At 40.4% G+C, this 20119-nt stretch overlaps 1 protein-coding gene, 1 long non-coding RNA gene and 1 pseudogene across 8 annotated transcripts in view; 2 read left to right on the forward strand and 1 right to left on the reverse strand.

Moving 5' to 3' along the window:
* Nucleotides 1–5220, forward strand: part of IWS1 (interacts with SUPT6H, CTD assembly factor 1) — a 40356-nt gene extending 35136 nt beyond the window's left edge. For 5 of the 7 annotated variants that reach the window (XM_077861256.1, XM_077861257.1, XM_077861253.1 and 2 more), the window contains exons 13-14: nucleotides 79–190; nucleotides 4845–5220. In XM_077861256.1, the coding sequence (XP_077717382.1) occupies nucleotides 79–190; nucleotides 4845–4976 (244 nt within the window). In that variant the 3' untranslated portion in view covers nucleotides 4977–5220. Of the gene's footprint in view, nucleotides 1–78; nucleotides 191–646; nucleotides 805–4844 lie in introns of all 7 variants that reach the window. The other 2 variants (XM_077861259.1, XM_077861254.1) reach the window with 1 other exon arrangement.
* Nucleotides 5221–8746: 3526 nt separating this feature from the next.
* Nucleotides 8747–12269, reverse strand: LOC144291379 (small ribosomal subunit protein eS12 pseudogene; annotated as a pseudogene).
* Nucleotides 12270–12441: 172 nt separating this feature from the next.
* LOC144291936 (uncharacterized) lies at nucleotides 12442–18358 on the forward strand. The gene is made up of 4 exons (XR_013359478.1): nucleotides 12442–12626; nucleotides 14482–14581; nucleotides 17478–17558; nucleotides 18206–18358. It is a non-coding gene; the product is annotated as an uncharacterized LOC144291936 (long non-coding RNA).
* Nucleotides 18359–20119: the final 1761 nt, after the last annotated feature.

Consider the following 20119-nt stretch of genomic DNA (forward strand, 5'->3'; position numbering starts at 1 on the left):
GAAACACCTGTGCAGCTGAATCAGCTGCACACAACTATGGTTGACTACATAATAGCATGTTCTTCTTTCCATTCTCAGGGCTCTCAGACCTGGAGATCCTGGATTCTGTGCCCGTGCAAGGGTCCCCATGCCCTCAAACAAGGACTACGTTGTCAGACCTAAATGGAACGTGGAAATGGAGTCATCCAGGGTAAGCAAGCAGGGAGATAGCAAGGTAGATCTCAAGTGCAAATTACTATTTTGTCTTTTACTTCGTGTATAATACCTCTTAACAGCTCCTGAGGTTTATCTGATTTAAAGAGAGCTGTTTTCTGGTCTCTTTAGCTAGCCTGATCATTCCTTGCTTATGAGCTTCACTTCAGACTTAAGTAACCTTATCAAGCCAGGAAGTTTCTTCTTACCCCATTATTTCAACTGAATCATAAAGCCTAAAGTGTTCTTATGCAGTCATTTTTTAGAACTGTGAGAAACAGACCTCCCTACTTCTGCAATCTACCCTTCCCTTTCTCTTCAACTGTTTTAAGTAATTCTGTTGTGAAATATTTAGGGTAGACACTTCCTCTGTCATCATTGTAAATACTACTCCGTGATCTTCATTGCTCTTCAGTAATCTTTTTTTATTCTCCATTCAAACTACTCTTTCTAGCCTGGTATTCTTAAAAAGGGCCTAAGCCGATTGGAAAAGCATAAGAGGCGATTTGCAGAACAGAAACGACTCAGCAAAGTGCATCGTGCTGTCAAGTTCAGCATTGAAGGCAACAGGATGCCCCTGTAGTCCTGGCCCTACCAGAGTGTATCCGGGAGGTATCCCCAAGGAAGCATGCTCTGTGCATGAGCTTGAATTGTCAGCAGCTAGAGTGAAAACAAGTGTGCGTGTGCTTTCTTAACCAGAAAAGGCCCAGCCCACTTTTAGTTACTAAAATAATGGCCTTTAACAAACACTTTGTGACTTTCGAGTCCTGTTGAATATTTAGAAATTGATATGGAAGTTCCTTCCTTTATTAGTACCCCAGAAACTCATAGATAATTAATTCCCTGAGAAGCATCTTGATTTTCATGTTACCCATTTTTTATTAAAAAAGCTTTTTTAGGGTCAAGAATCATAGTGGTCTCCATAACAGGCATGTAAAGTGATGAGTAGCTTCTTGGTGGAAGGGAGGTGACTTATTTCCACCATTGTCAGTGGCCCAGCATTGTGCATTTGCAAAGACCCATCACATAAAGCCTTACACTGAATATTTGATAAATGTAATTAGTACATACTTAATACATGGTCAGAAATGAAAGCATTGGGGCCATTCCTTAAAGCCAGACTCACTCCCTGCTGTGCTCTGAGATGATAGCGGTACCTCTGTGTAGCAGTGTGCTCTTGAGAGTCTATGTTGCCTTCCTTTTGTGACTTTTCCATGACCCTGCTTGGGCAGCTTTTTTCATGGACTACACTCACCTTTGTGCCAGTTCATTTTTACTGTTAACGCTGCAATCAAAACAAAGCACATTTTCTTACTTATTGAGAATAAATGAAAGGTAGAGCACTACTACTTCAGTGCCAAGAACTTTTTTGTACTTCCTTACCTTTTTCTTGTTACTTCCTTACCTTTTTTTTTTGTACTTCCTTACCTTTTTTTGTACTTTTATCTATATCCACATCCCTTGATACTCCTTCTCTTCCTCAACTGCCCCTCTTTCTTTTTAATTTTACTTTTTTCACTGTCTTTTCCCTATTACTATCCCTCTCTTACTAGTATTTTTTCTTCCCCAGCACACTTCCGTTTGAGAATTGAGAACAAAATAAGGCAAAGAAATTGTAATAAAATCTCAGCGGCCAGTCTTTGGAAGCCTAGCTGTGTGTCTTGAAGGACACTTGCCCGTTTGCCACTGTTGCTGGTTCTGATCCCATTCATCCAGTAGGTGACAGGCAGGTGGGAAGAAGTGGCCCAGCCTCCTGGTAAAGCAGAGAGGTGACTAACAGGAGGAGAGGGAAATTCAAACTGAATTCCTTTGCTTCATCCCAGTACTCCCAAGATCATAACGTGCCAATCTAGGCCCAAGTCTGGCTAATTAGAGCTCGGTCAAAAAAAAATAAGGCATGTTTTAGGGTCTGTAGTTTCATGTTACATTTTAGGGTATTGTCCTTAAACCCCCTGACACAATTTCCCTGTTTGGGAAAAGTCCTTACAGATTTACTTAGGGCTTTCACATTGCGGACACTAATAAGTATTACTATAAAATGTATTTTCCAGAGAGAAAATTGGAGTGAGTAAATGGCTTTCAAATGAAACTTTTTTTGTTTTAAATGTGATTTATTTTTGAAATTATATAAGTAAACATAAAACACTGTAGAATAACCCCATTTCCAAAGCCCTGCTCTTCTTGAAGTTCCCACTGTTAACAGTTTGATGTGTTAAATGTATTTCCAGTAATGCTTAAAACCTGGTTTATTTCTGGTTATAATTATAGAAAAATTTGAGATTATAAAGGCCATTCAAAAGCAGTTTCATAGAATTTTTGCCCTTTTTTCCTATGGATACTTTTCACAAAATTATACTGTATATAACTTTGATCCCTTCCCCTCGTTAAATCACCTTATCATTTATAACAGCTGCACAATAGTCTATCATGTGAATATATAATTTGTTTATTCCTCTATGGTTTCTGATTTTCACTCCTCTAAGTAATACAGTAACCTACACTACATTGTATGTTTATATGTTAATTTATTCCATGGAGTGGTTTTAGGATAACAGTAAAATGGCAAAAGCATTGTATGTTTTTATATAAACTTTAAATGCAGAAAGCACAAATAAAATTAATGTCACTTGTAATTCCATCACACCTTAGTATTAACATTTTGGGTTATTTCCTTTTTATCCTTTTTATATTGTATATAAACATTACTGGTTTTGTGGTTTGGTGTTTTTGTTTTCAACTTTTATGCAAAATTGTTGTTTTATACTCTGTTGGATTTGTGTTTTACTTAACGTGGTAAAAATTCATTTAAGTAAACCTTCTGTGACTTAATACTGTGTCACAATACAGTTGTACCATAATTTTTTTTTAAGCAAACCCATCTTGCTAATCTTTTCAGCTGCTTTTGTTTTTTTTTTTACTGATAAAACAGTGCAGCATACACTTTTAATGTCCTAAAGAGATAGTACAGAGTTGAATCAGTAGAGAGGTCATTGAATTTGGCATGTTGGGTACTAGATCCTGTGTATTCTCAGGCTTGGGGAAACTAGGTGTCTGCCAAACTACAAGTCTTAAAAAAGTTATATAACTGGGAGTGGATCAGTGTGACTTGGGTGTGTCCCTTTTGCAGAGGCTAGAGGGCTCAGGTTCTTAGAGAATCCTGGGAGACCTTCCTGCTGGCATATAGACTGCTGGCAGTTGGGTAATTGGTGGAGATCTGAGCAGGTAAGGCTTCTGATGTGGACTACTATAAGTACTAAGCATCAGGACATATTGTCTGAAGGGAGGTCACATGTTTAGAACTGCCCAGGAAATCAAGGGATTTAATAGATGATATTCATCTGAGAACCAATATTTATGCTAACTCAAAGTACTAGGGCCAAGTGTTAATTTGACATAAATAATTGGACTTGGGATTATTTTAGAAAGTCTAGGGTGGATGATCAATGTGACTCTTGTTCAAGACTGACTTAAGGTTCCTTGCTGCTGTCTGAGGTGCACGCTGGGTCTGGAGGTGGGATGAGACTTGGGAGACTCCTCAACTCAAAGGAACATCACCATACTGGTAACTGACCCCAGTCTCTCCTGGGCCCTGCCTTCCTTTAGCAGCCTTGGAATTGAGTTTCACAGATGATTCAGTAATAAACATTTGGGGAGAAGTAGAAAAATTCTTCTCTTATTAAACCACTCAACATTCTTAGAGATCACAGTTGTCAGTAACATTATTGTCAACAAGAAGAATTCCCCCTGGTCTTTGACAGACTTAAGCATATCCAAAGGTATCAATTTCTTGGAGACTACATCTTTTCCAGACACACAGAAATTATAAAAGAAGTAATGTAACAACTAAACTTTTAAACATAGAAGCCAAGCAGGAAGATACGGAAGAAGTAGTAAGTCACTTGGATCAAAAGACTTCATTTACTTTTCTTTTTGTGTCACATATATTTATTTAACATTAATGTAATTGGTTTCAAAGTAGTAGTAATACTAGTTAATAGCTGATATTTATTTTGAGCACTGACTGTGTGCTGATATTTGACACTATTATCTCATTTACTTCTCTCAGCTGTCCTGAAAGGAATACGGACCAGGGGCCTGATTTGCCCAGGGTTCTAGAACTTGCTGAGGCAAACTGAGGATCACTCCAAGTCTGAAACTAGAGCTCCAGAATTAATGGGTTCACTTTATTTATCCTCTCACTTCATTCATTAGGCTTATCTTTTCCTCGGATGACTTTCCTTGCCTTAGAAGATCATTATTCTTCATGCCAATGCTGTTGGGAGGTGAATATCAAGTGTTCAGCTCCATGTTTGACCTTTGAAAGGAAAAAGCACATAGTCAAAATGTAATTTAATGGAATTGAGATCATAGTTTAAATTTTCCTCCTTTCATCTAGAAACTTTCTAAAGACTGAGGCCAAATTTTAAAATAAGACACAGACAGCTGTTATGCTTCATTGAGAAAGTTTAATATGTGTACATTGCTAAGGCTGGTGTGTATACTTGATCTGTTTTTCTGAGGTCACCAAAGCATATTGTGATTATTCCAGAGATAGCAGCTCTTCTGACTATGAACTTTAAGATAAAAAAAGATGAAAGACAAAACTAGATTTGTTTCAATAATTTGCTCTTTAATTTTTACCCCACTCTTAGTTTCAGGGGACCTCCAAGAAGGGTATCAGTCGACTGGATAAACAGATGAGAAAGTTCACAGATATCAGGAAAAAAAGCAGATCTGCACACGCAGTGAAAATCAGCATCGAGGGCAATAAAATGCCATTGTGACCTTGCATGGGACGTGTCCCCATCTCTAAGAAATGCGCAATGGACTCTTTGGAGAAAGAAGATGATATTTAAAAAAATTTTTTTAGTGTATCTGTAAATGGTTCTGCTTGTATCAAATGTTGTCATAGAACTCACATTTCTCTCACTTGTATTTAAAAACTGTTTGTTGTGTACTTTGTACAGAAGAATACTTACTAGTCATACTTCTATAAACTTTACACAATAAAGTTCCATTCTGTTTTGGGGGGCTGTCTCTTCATTGTCTTAGAGAATGTATTCTTAGTAGGGATAAAAATTGGTTCTTGGTGGGGGGAAAATATCTCAGATATTACAATGGCTCTGACCCTCTGTCTTCTGTGTCCAGCCTTCCCGAATGTGGTATAATAAGGAATTTCTCTGGTCTCTGTCTTGGGTTCCTGACAAGGAGCTTCTAAAACCTTTGGTATTTCCAGGGTGATATGAATGTCTTTGTGATGCTAATGAGGTGACTCTCGGTAGGCCTCTAGAAGCTTTAGGATGGGGCCTGTCACCAATAAGATCTACCACATAATTCAAGGGTTGGGATTTGAGGCAGGCCTACAGGGGAGTGTATTGAATTCAGTCATGTGCCCAGTGATGTATGTAATTGGTCATGCCTGAATTTAAAAACCCCAATTAAAAACTCTGGACACTTAAGCTCAGTGGGGCTTCCTGATTGATGAGCACAGTGACAACCTGAGGTGGTGATGTGCCTTCATTTCACAAAGAAGGTGTGGAAGTGGATTCTTCCCAGAACTCGCCCTGTGTCTCTTCATTTGGGTGGTCCTCCTACTTTGAGTCCTTTATAAGAAAACTAACCATAAACATAGTGCTTTCCTGAGTTCTGTCATTTTAGCAAATCTTTGAACCTAAAGGAGTATGGGAACCCCAAGATTTGTAACCAGTCAAAAATGAGCATGGACTCACTTGCAGCTGGCATCCAAAATTGGGTAGTCTTGTGAAGGACTGAGCCCTTAAACCTGAGTGTGATGCTAACCTGGAGTTCCAGGTGGTTAGTGTCAGAAGTGAATTGGGATATTCTAGTTGAAGTTGAAATACTGAGAAAGTCTTAACTATTTCTCTTGTCAGGGAAATTTTAATTACTTGATTTTAACGTTTTCTCATGGGAAGGGTTCTGTAATGAAAAAGTTGTGAAATACTGCCTTGGAAGAAATGTGGATGTAACTGAAAATCACTACCAATTACTGATAGCAGTTGGGCAGTTGGGTTAGAAATAATTATAGTTTATTACTCTATTTTTGTGATACCTTAAACTTATCTTAATGGTCTCCGCAGATTTAACTATGAAAAAAAATCTCTGGTTAGTCAAAATGACTAAATCCAAGAACTAGTTCTACATTTCAATTATAAAAGTTCTACTCATACAAATTGGAATAGGCTTTCTGACAGCCTTAATTTTATTTTATTTTTTAAGATTTTATTTATTCGTAAGAGACAGGCAGAGGGAGAAGCAGGCTCCCCTGCAGGGAGCCTGATGCGGGACTCGATCCCAGGACCCCAGGATCACAACCTGAGCCAGATGCTCAACCACTGAGCCACCCAGGTGTCTCTAACAACCTTGATTTTCAAAAAACCATGAAAGTTGTACTTGCCATAAAAGCCTTTGAACAGCCAAAATAGCATGAGGTATATGCACTTAATCGAAAGAATCCAGAACTCTGCATTTACTTTTTAAAGAGATTTTATTTATTTATTTGAGAGAGAATGAGAGCACAAGCAGAGGGAAAGGGAGAAGCAGACTCCTGCTGGGGGAGCCTGTTGCTGGGCTCAATCCTGGGACTGGGATCCTGAGCTGAGCTGAGGGCAGATGCTTAACTGTCTGAGCCACTAGGTGCCCCTGCGTTTACTTTCAACAAACAGCACAGATGGGACAGTGAACTGGAAAAGGCAGGTGCATAATATATTATCAGATGACTGCTAACTGCTGGGTGGAGATGGAACCAATTATTTTCTACAGTCCTCTTGCTTTATATACAACGCCTCAAAAAAAACATGTGAGGGCAGTAAAAGCACAGCCACCTACTGAAGCAGATGTTGATGACCCTGGTCATCGCTAAAAATTCTAAAGAGAGATTTGAGAATCGTGCTTTAAAAAGAGACTTAAAGTTACCAGTATAGCAGTTTGCCAGTTGTTGGGGTAAACTCCCAAGTATCTGATGATTTCATCTATGTGGTATAAAAAAAACATGGTATCAGTGAAGTGATAAACATATCTGAGGAATTTAAAATGCTGCAGGAGTTTCTCGGAAAGATCGTTTCTGTATAAATGATCCTTGGTCCATGGGTCAGAACTCTCAAACCTGGCCTAACAGAACGGCTTTTTTTGTTCTTTTTTTAAGTTTTGAAATTTTCCAAGTCAATTTTGTTGCAAGAATGGTAAAATAAACTCCCATATACTCTTCACCTGTATTTAACCAATTGTTCACATTTGTAGTATTTATACATGTAACTTGATGATAGCTCTCCTCTTGGTCCCCAAATATGTAAGCATATTTCTCTCTATAAGGACCCTTAGTTTGTTCCATTGTTGGTGGTGGTAACTGACCACTTGGATGGAATGATACAGAATCATTTTTTTAGTTAAATTATTGACTAATTTTATTTTACATTATGTGTAAATATGTAAAATACACATATGACCCCTTAAAGGACAGTTTTTAAGTGTACAGTTAGTGGCATTAAGTCCATTCACAGTTGTTTGCCATTATCACTGCCTTTTATCTCCAGAAATCTTTTCATCTTATAAAATGAAAGTACCCATTAAATAGTAACTCCACATTCTTTTCCACCTGCCCCAGCGCTGGCAGTCACCATTCTACTTTGTCTCTGGTTTGGACTATTATGTCTCATAAAAATGGAATCATACATTGTTTACCCTTTGTGACTGGTGTGTTCACTTAGCATAATGTCCTCAAGGTTTGTTCATGTTGAAGCGTGAGTCAGAATTTCCTTCCATTTTAAGTCTGAATAATACTGTATTATATATATATATATATATATATATATATATATATATATATATATATATATACACATACATATACACCATGGTTTGTTTATCCATTCATCATCTGTTGGTGGCTATTTGGGTGGCTTTTACCTTTTGGCTGTTGTGGAAATTGCTGCCATGAATAAGGGAGTGCAAATATTTCTTTGAGACCCTGCTTTCAGTTCTTTCGAGTGTATATCTAGAGGTAGAATTGTTGGATGATAGGATAAGTCTAATATTAAGGAACTGACATGCTGTTTTCCAAAACGCCTGCTCCATTTTACGTTCCTACCAATAGTGCAAAGAGTTCTAATTTGTCCACAGCCACATCAACTCTTTTGTTTCTTGGATTTTGTTTTTGTTTTTTGATAGTAGCCATCCTAATGAGTGTAAGATGGTATGTCATTGTGGTTTTGACTTAGTTTTCTTATGATTAGTGATACTGAACATCTTTTCATATGCTAATTAGTGCTTTTGTTACCTTCTTGGAGAAAATGCCTATTCAAATATTTTGCCCAAGTAATTTGTTGTTAGAGTTCTGTATAAATTCTGGGTAATAACTTATCAGATAAATAATTTGCAAATACTTTTCCCATTTTTATGAATTGCCGTTTCACTCTTTATTCCCATCAAATGGTCTGGGCACCCTTGTCAAGTATCATTTGGCCATGTATACAGGGTTTGTTTCTGGGCTCACTTAACTGTCAGTCTATATGACTGTCTTTGTGCAAGCATGACACTGTTAGGAACAAGAACCAAGTTTTTTACTTGTACATTTTTCGAATTTGAAGTATTCCTCAATGACGTCCTTAGCCTGAGATTCTTTGCCATAGTTCTTAACTGCCACACAGCTGCAACCAACTACTTTATGGAGTTTCCCTCTCTGTTCAGAGGCCTACCCATTCCCCTAACTTTTTGTCATCAACCTTAATTAGGTTGATTTTGGTGGTTAGCACAAAGGGCCTCCACCAACTTGACACCCATAAGCTCATCACAGTTGGATGCCAGCACACAAAGTTGGCCTTGGTGCTTGTCTTAAGGCTTTGGCAGCTTTGCGAATTTCACATGTTAGGCCACTGTAGATGAGGGCAGTTTTCAACACCCCTTGTAAAGCAGTATTAAGGTCCATTACACTTCCAGCAGCAATGCCTTCCTCAGCCACAGTGGTGGGCTAGGGTGGAGCCCAATCTTGAGTATATCTGAAACCCCGCCTCTGAACAACTCATTGGCATGAGGAAAAGAGCAAGAGCTCAACATTGTTTTGACTACTATAGCTTTGTAAATTTTGAAATCCAGAAGTGTGAGTCTTCCAACTTTCTTCTTTTTTAAGATTGGTTTAGCTATTTGGGTTCTTTGAGGTTTCATATGAATTCTGAGGTGGATTATTCTGTTTCTTCAGTAACCATTGGGATGTTGATAGCGACTGCATTGGTTCTACGGATCACTGGGTATTATTGACATTTTAACAATATTAAGTCTTCCAGTCTATGACATGAACACAGGATGTCTTTCTGTATATTCTTTTTCATTTCTTTGCACAACATTTCAGTGTATGTTCTATGGACATTTTCTTTGTAGTTGTGTAATTACTTATAACATCCTAAGTTATAAATATTTTTCAGTAATTTCAATCACACCATTTCTTTGTAGTCTACTTGCCTTTATGTTATTGATGTCACAAATTTTAAACCCAGTAAAAGAAGTTATGATAGTGGGTTTTATGTTTGTCCATGTATTTACCTGTACTGGAAAGATTTACATTTTTGTATGGCTTCAAGTTACTAGTGTCCTTTTAGCCTGAAAGACCACCTTTACTTTTAGCATTTCTTATAGAACTTGTTTAGTGATAGTAAATTTCCATAGCATTTGTTTATCTGAGAATGTCTTAATTTCTCCCTAATTTTTGAAGGATAGTTTTGCCAAATAGAGAATTCTTGGTTGACAGAGATTTTATTCTTGCATCACTTTAATTATATCATCCAACTGCTTCCTGGCCTTTTAAGATTGTACCGTGGGAGCCAGAGAGTGACTGACCCCTTTACTAGTAAAATACATTTTTTTGGAGGGTATCAGGTTAACCATTGTTTCCAAATCGCCTTCTCCCCACCCACAGGCACACTACTCTTCCTCTCAAACAGGCAGAGATTGTCAGGCCAAGCTCCATACAGTATCTGTTCTAATCTTACCCTCTTGTGGTAGCAGAAGTCTTCCAGCCTCAGATGCACTGGTAGAGTGAAGTGTGGAGTAAAGTGTGGAGTAGGTTACTTGTATATAAAAGGATTGCAGAGATGTAGAGAAGTCCTGAGAGGTGGAATTGTCTAGTGTAGACATAGGCTAGAAATGTTATAAAAATGCATGTGTTTCTGTAGTGAGTTGTCTCAAGTTGGCTGATTTGGGTACCATTGAGCTACACATGCATTTTATATGTTCATTGTTTTTTTTAAAGAAAGTGGTATGTCACAGCATTACCTGTATGTCTCCTCTTAAGCAAGCCAAGTACATTAAAATGTAAAGATCTGGGGATCCCTGGGTGGCTCAGCGGTTTATCGCCTGCCTTCGGCCCAGGGTGTGATCCTGGGGTCCCGGGATCGAGTCCCACATCAGGCTCCCTGCATGGAGCCTGCTTCTCCCTCTGCCTGTGTCTCTGCCTCTTTCTCTGTCTCTCATGAATAAATAATAAAAAAATCATAATAAAATATTTAAAATGTAAAGATCTGACCAAAACTTCAGGGTGATAGTTTGTAAAAGGATTTGCTTAGAAGATTTTTAAAAAACATTCTTGCTGTTGGGGCATCTGAGTGGTGCAGTTAAGTGTCCAACTCTTGGTTTTGGCTGAGGTCATGAGATCGAGCCCCCAGTTGGGCTCTGCTCAGCACAGAGTGTGCTTGAGATGCTCTTATCTCCTCTCCCTCTGTCCCTCCCCCTGTGCTCTCTTTCTCTCAAATAAATCTTAAAATAAAAACATTATTGCTGCTTTAGAGCAGGATTTGAAAGAGCAACTAGTGAAAACACTGCTCACTAGGAGATGAGGGTTTGAGTCTGTGCTCCCAGGACTAGCTCGGTTCTTACAAAGGGTGGGCCCTGGTTCTGTAGGTTCTTTCCATGGTGGAAATGCAGTTATGGGCCCTAAGACAGCTAACTAGTTATTCCTGGGGTTTATTTGACTAGAGAGCAATAGGCTTTAAATAAAATACTTTGTAAATGTCTTATGAAGATGACATGTTAAAAAGTCCGTGGACTGAAAGTAAAGAGACGGAGCTTGGTCTCCCAAAATGTGAGGATCTCTGTGGTGATAGAAATCAGAGCTCATGGGTTAAGAGTCAGGAGAGAAAAAGAGGTTATGCTTTCCTGTCCTTTGAGTTTGGAGAAGGGGTGATTTCTTTATAATTCTCTTCTTTCTTGTATATGTTTTGAGAAAAGAAGTTACTTTTTTGGCTAGAGATAGTACAGAAATAGTTTGCCAGGCCAGTTCTGTGTGAGCCTGGCAGAGGTTGGTAAGCACTGGTCTTGTGAGGAACTTACATGGTAGTTGACCAGTGTAGTTGTGGACAACCCTTTCAAGCTGACCTCTTCTGAAACATATCAGGAGGAAGTAGGACCAAATTAAAGAGGTTGTGAGTTCCCAGGGGTCAAGGACCATATCCATCTGATTGTCACCGTTCAGTTTGGTGAACTGATCTAACATATGGCACTTCACATTTTGACATTGATTGTACTTAATTCTATGAATGATGATATTGTCCCTATTTTACTGATGAAGACAAGAAATCAAGTGTACAAAGATCAAGGTTCCGCTAACCTGGTAAGTGGCAGAGCCAGACTTCGAGGTCAGGTCTCCTGATTCCAGATCCCTGGCCACCTCTTCAGCTGGATCTTTTCCACATGAAGTATGTGATAGATTTTATTGTTCAGACTTTCAGTTCTTGGCTTTTATTTTCTGGCTATTTCTAAGTGTTGCTTTACTATTTTTACTGAGGAAGTCAGAAAACCTTGAGGTGGAAAAAGACATTCAGGGGTTTCCTAAGAAGTAGTGTTCACTATGAAATTTTTAAAAAAGAGAAAATCTGGTAGACTTTCAGCATAATCATGTTATCCTTAGAGTAGAATTCAGAATGAAATTGACCTCATATCAACCAGTTTTATTTTTTTAAAAATTTTAAAGCAAAACCTTATAAGTCAACCCCATAACCTAGAAGGTATTATAAGGACTGTACCATCCTGTGCATGTCTCTGCTGAAAGGGAGAGGAACTACAGCTGGCCTCATGTTTCGTGGTGTTCAGTAATCACCTATTTAGGTTTCACAATAAGCCACTGTTATCTTTCTGTAAGTGAGAAAAATGTGTTCAAAGTAAAATGACCACCCAAAGTCACTATAAGTAGCAAACTACCAATGGATCTGGAGTTCATTATTCCTGCCTCCAAAGCTTTCAGTTATTCTGCAGTGTTTTCTAGGTGAAATACTAGGATTTAAATCATTGCTTAGAATTTTTGTAGTTGTTTTGGATCTTGTTTAAACTTTGTACCATCTTCAGTGAATACCTGTGTCCATTCTTTTCCAGATTTTGCTGTTACCATTCAAGATACCATTCCATGAATAATACATGGAAGACCTCAGGACACGGTTAGTGCTAATATTCTGATGAAGGGCCTCTGAGGGTCATGGCTGGGGAATGACTGAGCTTCAGCCATACTGCTAAATAGTTTGGGGATAACCTTCTATAGATGCTCCATGCACTCATTTCTGTTAGGGCTGAGGATCCTGGGAAAAGTCTTCAATTCTGTCCACTGTTGGTTTTGATCATTGATAGGATTCATGGGCTGATGTGGCCCAGGCAGAGGCCCACCTGCAGAGACCATGGGAATCCCAAGGGAAAATTCATTGTAAGAGAAGGACCAGACTAACAGGGCAAGCCCTTCTTCTCAAGAAGATAGAATTTTGGAAGCACACTGAAGGTCATGGTATGTCCTGAGCCCACTAACATGGAAGTAGATTTGCTCTCTTGGGACCCAAGAAATGGGCTGTATGTGTGAACTGAAAACTGTGTTGATAGATGATGTAACACTGGAGTTCAAAATGTTTTGCTGTGGAATAACCCTGGTTATCCGTATGCAGAAGGAACACTCTCACCTTATAGCCCTGTAGAGTCCTGGCAGCTCCTCTGGTCAACCAACTTAGGGCATGGTGACAGGAATGAATCTCCCTCTTCAGGTCTATCTGTGGAATTGTCAGGCCCGGAGCTGCAAAAGCTTGAACGGAGTGGCCATCACAACCCATATAGGATCATGTGCACCCTTAGGATTCCTAGAATATTTGAGGAGGAAGGGTTTTCCTTGAGGTAGGACTCCCTACATTTGCATAGGTGAGCATTCAAAGCCATTGAGATTCAGCTATTACTATGAAATGACTTCATTTGTACTTATGGCTGATAAGGCTACAAAAGTTTTCCTTTCTGCTGCATTTTAAAATGGGTAAATGAACAGGATTTTTGAGACACCCAGGAAAACAATCAGTTAGTATAGCTTGTATCATCATTAAGGACTGGTTGATCCCCACATGGCCCATTGTCTGTACTCCGCAATTCCCATAGCCACTCTGGTGTCATGTCATGCTACTCTTCCCTTCACTTGCTCCACTCCAGAGCCCACTGGCCAGCTTCCCTTTCTTCCTGTACACCCAGCTATTCCCAGTCTGGATCACATTTTCCTGCCCTGTCTTCTCAAATATCCACCAACCTTGTTCTCTCACTCCTTTGGTCTCTGTTCAAATGTCACCTTATCTGTGACACCTTGCCTGGTTTTCTTATATGAGGAAGCAACACCTGTCCCTCACTTAATTTTTCCCTGAAGTGCTTTGCACCATCTAACTTACTATATAATTACTTGTTTGTTATTGAGTACATCCTCCCTGTTAGAGTGGGAGCTCCATGAGGGCAGGAACTCCATCTGTTTTATTTATTGATGTATCCCCAGCAAGCAGAACAATGCCTGTCACATCATACACACTCTGTAAACTTGCTTCATTAATGGCCCTTACTACGTCCTTTCTTCATTAATCAATTCATTGAACACTGAGCCCTGTAGGTGCTGGATATGCTGAATAGCAGAGAACCAAAGAGGAGCTTCTTCCCTTTAATTAGGTCACAATGTGAGGAAGGACACAGAAAAGCAAATTTAACTTATTTCTTAATAAGAAATGCATTATGGTGGGTTTACTAGGAGTACAGCTGGAGGAGATCAAGAAAAACCATGCAGGAGGCAGTGTTGAGGGCAAGGATGATTATGATGGTGAACATTTATTGAGTGCTTACTCTCCACTAAGCAAATTAAATATGGTATCATTTAAGGCTGTTAACAGTTTTATGACATAAATGTTGGTATTACCTTTATCTTAAGGATGCAGAAACAAGCTCAGAAAGGACCAAGGTCATAGCTAGTACTTGGAGCTGAGGTTCAAATTTGGCTTTTTCTGGTTCTAGGTTTCAAGCTTTAACTCTGTGCTGGGCAGACAAGCAGGGAAGACATTGAGCAGAAGAAACAATATATCCCAAGGATTGAAACCCTACCATGTGTATTCAGGTAACTGCAGAGATTCCAGGAAGAGGAATGTACAACACTTAGAAGGTGGCCTTAGTGGCCACAGGTTTTCATACCTGTGCCTGATTCCTTTCTGTTTCCTTCTTCCGGAGTAGCTTGCTTTTGCTACTGTATTTGTCTTCTGAATATGCTTTGATCTGAAGGAAAAATTTCATGATTGAAGCAGGGGGGTTGACTATGTAGTTGTAATAGCTCTGATGGGAGACAGTTTTTGAGTAGGATAATAATTTTGAGAATGAAGAGACAACAAATAGGAAGATCTTCAGAGAAAGAATTGCTAGAACTTGTTCCACATTTCACTGTCAGTCAGAGAAGGAGGATGGGGTACTATTAGTGAGGGTAGAGCATATAGGGGAAAGCCCGATGGGACTGGTGAAGATGAAGAGTAAGGGTGATGATCTGAAGTACCTGTGGCTCACTGAGCCAGGGAGATGACCCTTGCTGGTCTGGATATATAAGGCTGGAGCTCCAAGTGGAGTCACAGAGCTGACAGACATCAGCTACTAGGTATTTCTTTAAATTGCTGCCAAGAGGGTGCCCGGGTGGCTCAGCGGCTTAGCACCTGCCTTCAGCCCAGGGTGTGATCCTGGAGTCCTGGGATCGAGTCCCACATCAGGCTCTCTGCATGGAGCCTGCTTCTCCCTCTGCCTGTGTCTCTGCCTTTCTCTGTGTCTCTCATGAATAAATTTTAAAAATCTTAAGAAAAAAAGATCTGTCTTAAAAAAAATAATAATAAATTGCTGCCAAGAAAGATAAGCAATAGACTTGGTGTGGAACCTTTGGGAATGCCGGATGTGAATGCTAGGAATCTTCTCAATACTGACATATTTGGAGGGATATTTGTTGTTTTCAGATCATTAGTTGTGACATCATCAGACACATATGTCTAAACCATTCAGGAAGGTTTTTGAAATTTTCTTGTCTTAAAGTATCTGAGAACATAAGGTCTCCTGGTACCATTTTTCTCTGTAGAAATCTAAGCAAAATGGCATCCCCCTTCAGCCAACCCAGCTGTTTTTTCCCAGTGATGTCCACAAACCATCTGGAGTCATAGCCACAGTGATCACCCTTATCCATGAAATGTGATCAGAAACTTGATATAGACCCATTTCAGGCCAGCCTTCTCCCCAGCTCACAGTACTAAGTGTCCAGGTGAAACCCAGCCAGGCCCCAAGACTGTTACCCCTATAGGAGCCCTTAATTTCAGAATGGTAGCTAGCACAAAGCACACTGGTAGTGAGGATCTTGGTTGCAGACCTTCTCCAAGTGCCCATGTGCACAAAGGCTAAATCTATACACAGGAGGACCCAGGGAATAGGGCCAAGGTAAGATGGAGAGCCCCAGCCACTCATTATCTTTGTTCTCCCTTCCTTGATCAACAGTGTCCTGGGTTCTCGTTGAGAAGGCAGGGGGGAGAATGAATTTGCCTCAGACCACATCCCAGCTCAGGTAGCATAGGGCCATGGTGTTATTAAAGTTGGGGAGGGAGTGGGACTCTTCATGGTGGTCTTCTTTTCATCTGTTCACTCACGGACATATTGAGATCACTTACGTAGCAGGATGGGAACAAGAATGGAAGCGGAAGTCATATGACCCCAAGTCCTCTTCCCCTTCTGTCATCCATGGGCTATGTGGCCTAGGGCAAAAGTCTCTTCAACTCACTAAGCCCTGGTTTCCTTCTCCTTGAAGGCATTGATGCCCACTGCACAGAGAAGTCATGGGGATGGAAGTGCTCAGAAGGATGCCCAGCACACAATAGGTAGCTCATTAGGTGAGGCTACCTCATTGTGAATATTTTTCAGTTTTCTATGTGCTTTTAATCTCACTGCTTAATTTAGCATTGCACTTGGTGGTGTGTGGCTTTATATTTCCTTTACCTCAGCTAGCAATAGTATAAGGATTGCATGCCCAGGCTCCAGAATTTGCTTAGACCTAGCCTTGAATCCTGGCTCCTCCAGCACTTGACTTTGCATAAGTAACTTTACTGATTGATTCCTGTGGGGATATGATGGCACCCTACCTCCCTTATAGAGCAGTTGTTAGAAGGAAGTAAGGTCATGCCTGGGAACTGCTTGGTATATGGTAAAAATGAAGTGTTGGTATTCATCTTGTGAATATAATCACCCTGAGAAGGCATATGCTTATTCCAAAATTGAGTACTTGCCATTGTTCAAAATATTTAACAAATCTTGACATTATCTTCAGAGTTCTTTGAATGCCTGTAATGGTAAGAAAATTCAAAAAGAGCAGTTTTGGGGGAAGTTTGATAAGATATTCAAAGGCAAATCTGCTGGTTGACATGACTGGTGGATTAAAATAATTATCCTTCCAGTCAAACACATTGTGTTTCTTGTAACCCATGCACGCATCCAGGAGAGGCCTTCCAGCAGTGTGGGCAGCAGCTCATGCAGCCTCCAGAGGCACAACTTGGATCCTTACCCACTTGGTCCTGTGTGGTTCTCACATTATTATTATTTTTTGATTGGAAAGTGAAAAATGCCCATGGTTAAAAAAGAAACATTTCAAAGGATAAGAGTAAAAAATCTTCCTACCACATAGAGGCAATCTACAGTTTTCACTGTCTTCTGTGTGTGTATGTAGTTATATGTGCTCCCTTTCAAAACAGCAAATGGGGGCCCAGCAGGTACAGTGCTCTGCACCTTTTTCTTCGCACTCACAAAGCTCCCCTGAGGGCATGACTTTCAAGGACTGCCCTCTACAGAGAGGCACCAGCTATAGAAGAAATAATGCCCAAGGAAGGCCTTTGGGACTCCCCAGATACTTAAACAACAATGTGGCGTGTAACTGTCCCTACTCCTTACTCTGAAATTCCCATTTGTACGCTCTCATTTCAGTCATTTTCCGTTTACTTCTATAGCCAGCACTAAGGGTTGGACTTCTTTTGGAGGAAGAGAGAGAGGGGAAGGAAAGGAAGAGGAGAAGGAGAAGAGAAATAGAGGTAAGTGGGGAGAGGAGGAGGGAGGGGTCAGGTCTTTCACTCATGGCTGTCTAGTGGCTATGGCTTGAACTGTGTCCCCTCAAAATTCATATGTTGAAGTTGACCAGAATGTGACTTTATTTGGATAAAGGGTCATTGCTGATGTAATTAGTTAAGTTAGGTCATACTAAAATAGGGCAGATCTCTACTCTAGAATGACTGGTGCACTTACAAGAAGGGGACACACAGGGAGAACATTGGGAAGATGAAGACAAAGATCAGGGTGACGTTTCTATAGGCCAAGGACACCAAAGCTTGCCAGCAAAGTGCCAGAAACTAGGAGAGAAGCATGAATAGAACCAACCCTGCTGACAGCTTGGTCTTAGATATCCAGCCTCCGGAACCATGAGACAATCAATGTCTGTTGTTTAAGTTTCACTCCAACCCCAATTTGTGGTGCTTTGTTAGGGCAGCCCTCGCTGACTAATGCTCTAGTAAAAGACAAACTGCTAGCATGAACCTCCCAGGTCAGCAGAGGAGGCTCAACATTTAGCAGGAATGTTTGGATTCTGGCACCAATGTGTTCCTCACCTCCAGTGTTGGTTGGTCCCCATCTAGTGAGGTTTTTTTTTTTTTTTTTTAAGATTTTATTTATTTATTCATGACAGACACACACAGAGAGAGGCAGAGACACAGGCAGAGGGAAAAGCAGACTTCATGAAGGAAGCCTGATGTGGGACTCAATCCGGTGGGACTCCAAGATCACACCCCAAGCCAAAGGCAGACACTCGACTGCTGAGCCACCCAGGTGTCCCTCTATTGATTCTTCGTAAGTTTTCCATTTTCCACTAGGGGCCTGAGCAATAATAACAAATGCTAGATAAACCGAAGGCAAGACTTAAAACTAGAACTTTCAGCCACCCCAAGATTGCTTCCCAAAATCTCTGGACCAGATGGACAGGTAAACGCTTACCCATGGACTTGTAGTGCCAGCAACTCCCAGACTCAATGTAAAGGTGTTCGCCACTAGAGAAGCAGCATACTGGGTGCTTACCAGGACTGAAGCCCACACTGGAGCAGGGTCAATTTACTATGGAGCAAGATTCCTATTATGCTCTGAATAATGGAAAAAAGCTCTCTGTAAAATGGAAGCCACAACTTTCTTAAGATGGAATTGCTATCTACAGGATCAAGCCCAACTTGGCCTGTGGAGTGTGGAGTATCACTACTCTGCGAGGACATGGCCACATGCCCTGACACTAAGTTAACTTGCCAAAGTCCCCAAGAGTGTCTCATCTTTTGCTCAATGGAGATTAGAGGTAGGGTGACCAGCACTCACAAAATGAGACAATCAATGATCTCTTTACCAATGGCATGAGCATGGGGCTTCAAGGAGCCAAACAGTGGACAGCCTCAGCCTATGGCCCATATTCAGATTAATTTCCGTATGGGGGAGAGACCAAAGCATCCAATGGGCTGAGCTGAGTGCAATACTTCTAGCAATAGCATATGCCATCGACAGACATTTTCCTAAGATTTATATTTTTACCAACTCCTGGTTGGGGGCTAATGGGCTAACTATTTGATCAGAACTTCAGCAAAATGTAGGATGAGGACCTGATATGAGCTTACTCTGTGACTGTCCTTAGCCTGCGTCCACTCATCATACAGCATTTAGCTAAGCAAACCACCTACCACCATCTGGAGAGAAAGCCACTGTCATTTGCCACTTAATGACACTGAGGAACAAGTCTGGATCTGCATCTGACACCTATCAGATTGAACTCATCATCACAGACTGGGCAACATCATTTGGACAATACCCAGAAGATAGATTCCTCTACTGCTGGGTGCAGATGATCCCTGACTCTAACCCCTCTCTGTTGCTATGTCCTTTCCTTACCCAAGTTCCTGTCCTTGCCAGTGTCAATTCCACATCCACTGATGTATCAACACATAGTCCTAGATTACTTACTGGCTGCTGAAGGCAGCAGGATCTGCACACTTAACACATTTTGCTACATGTTTTAAAGATAGCCAAGGACATGCATTAAAGAGGCATGTCCCTTTAATAACAGTTTACAGATTAAATAAATTGAACAAGTCAACATTTTCTGACTTATTCTCCTGACAGACTAGCTGCAAATGGGCTTTGAAATCATGCTTTTACTCTCATAGGATTCTGGGGCTTTAAAATGCTTTGTCATGGGCTCCAAACTGAGGCATACTGCATTAACATGTAACTAAAATGATAAAACAACATGGACCCGAGGGTTGGATTATTAAATTTATAAGCCAGGGCAGCCCGGGTGGCTCGGCGGTTTAGCACCGCCTTCAGCCCAGGACCTGATCCTGGAGACCCAGGATCAAGTCCCACGTTGGGCTCCCTGCATGGAGCCTGCCTCTCCCTCTGCCTATGACTCTGCCTCTCTCTCTCTCTGTCTCTCATGAATAAATAAAGTCTTTAAATAAATAAATAAATAAATAAATAAATAAATAAATAAATAAATAAATAAATAAATTTATGAGCCAAAGATGACCTCTTGTATATTGGCCCTGTGTTGTTTAGCTCATTAAAAGAA

This window comes from Canis aureus, chromosome 20, assembly GCF_053574225.1.
Source record: "Canis aureus isolate CA01 chromosome 20, VMU_Caureus_v.1.0, whole genome shotgun sequence".
In the NCBI taxonomy this organism is placed as follows: domain Eukaryota; kingdom Metazoa; phylum Chordata; class Mammalia; order Carnivora; family Canidae; genus Canis; species Canis aureus.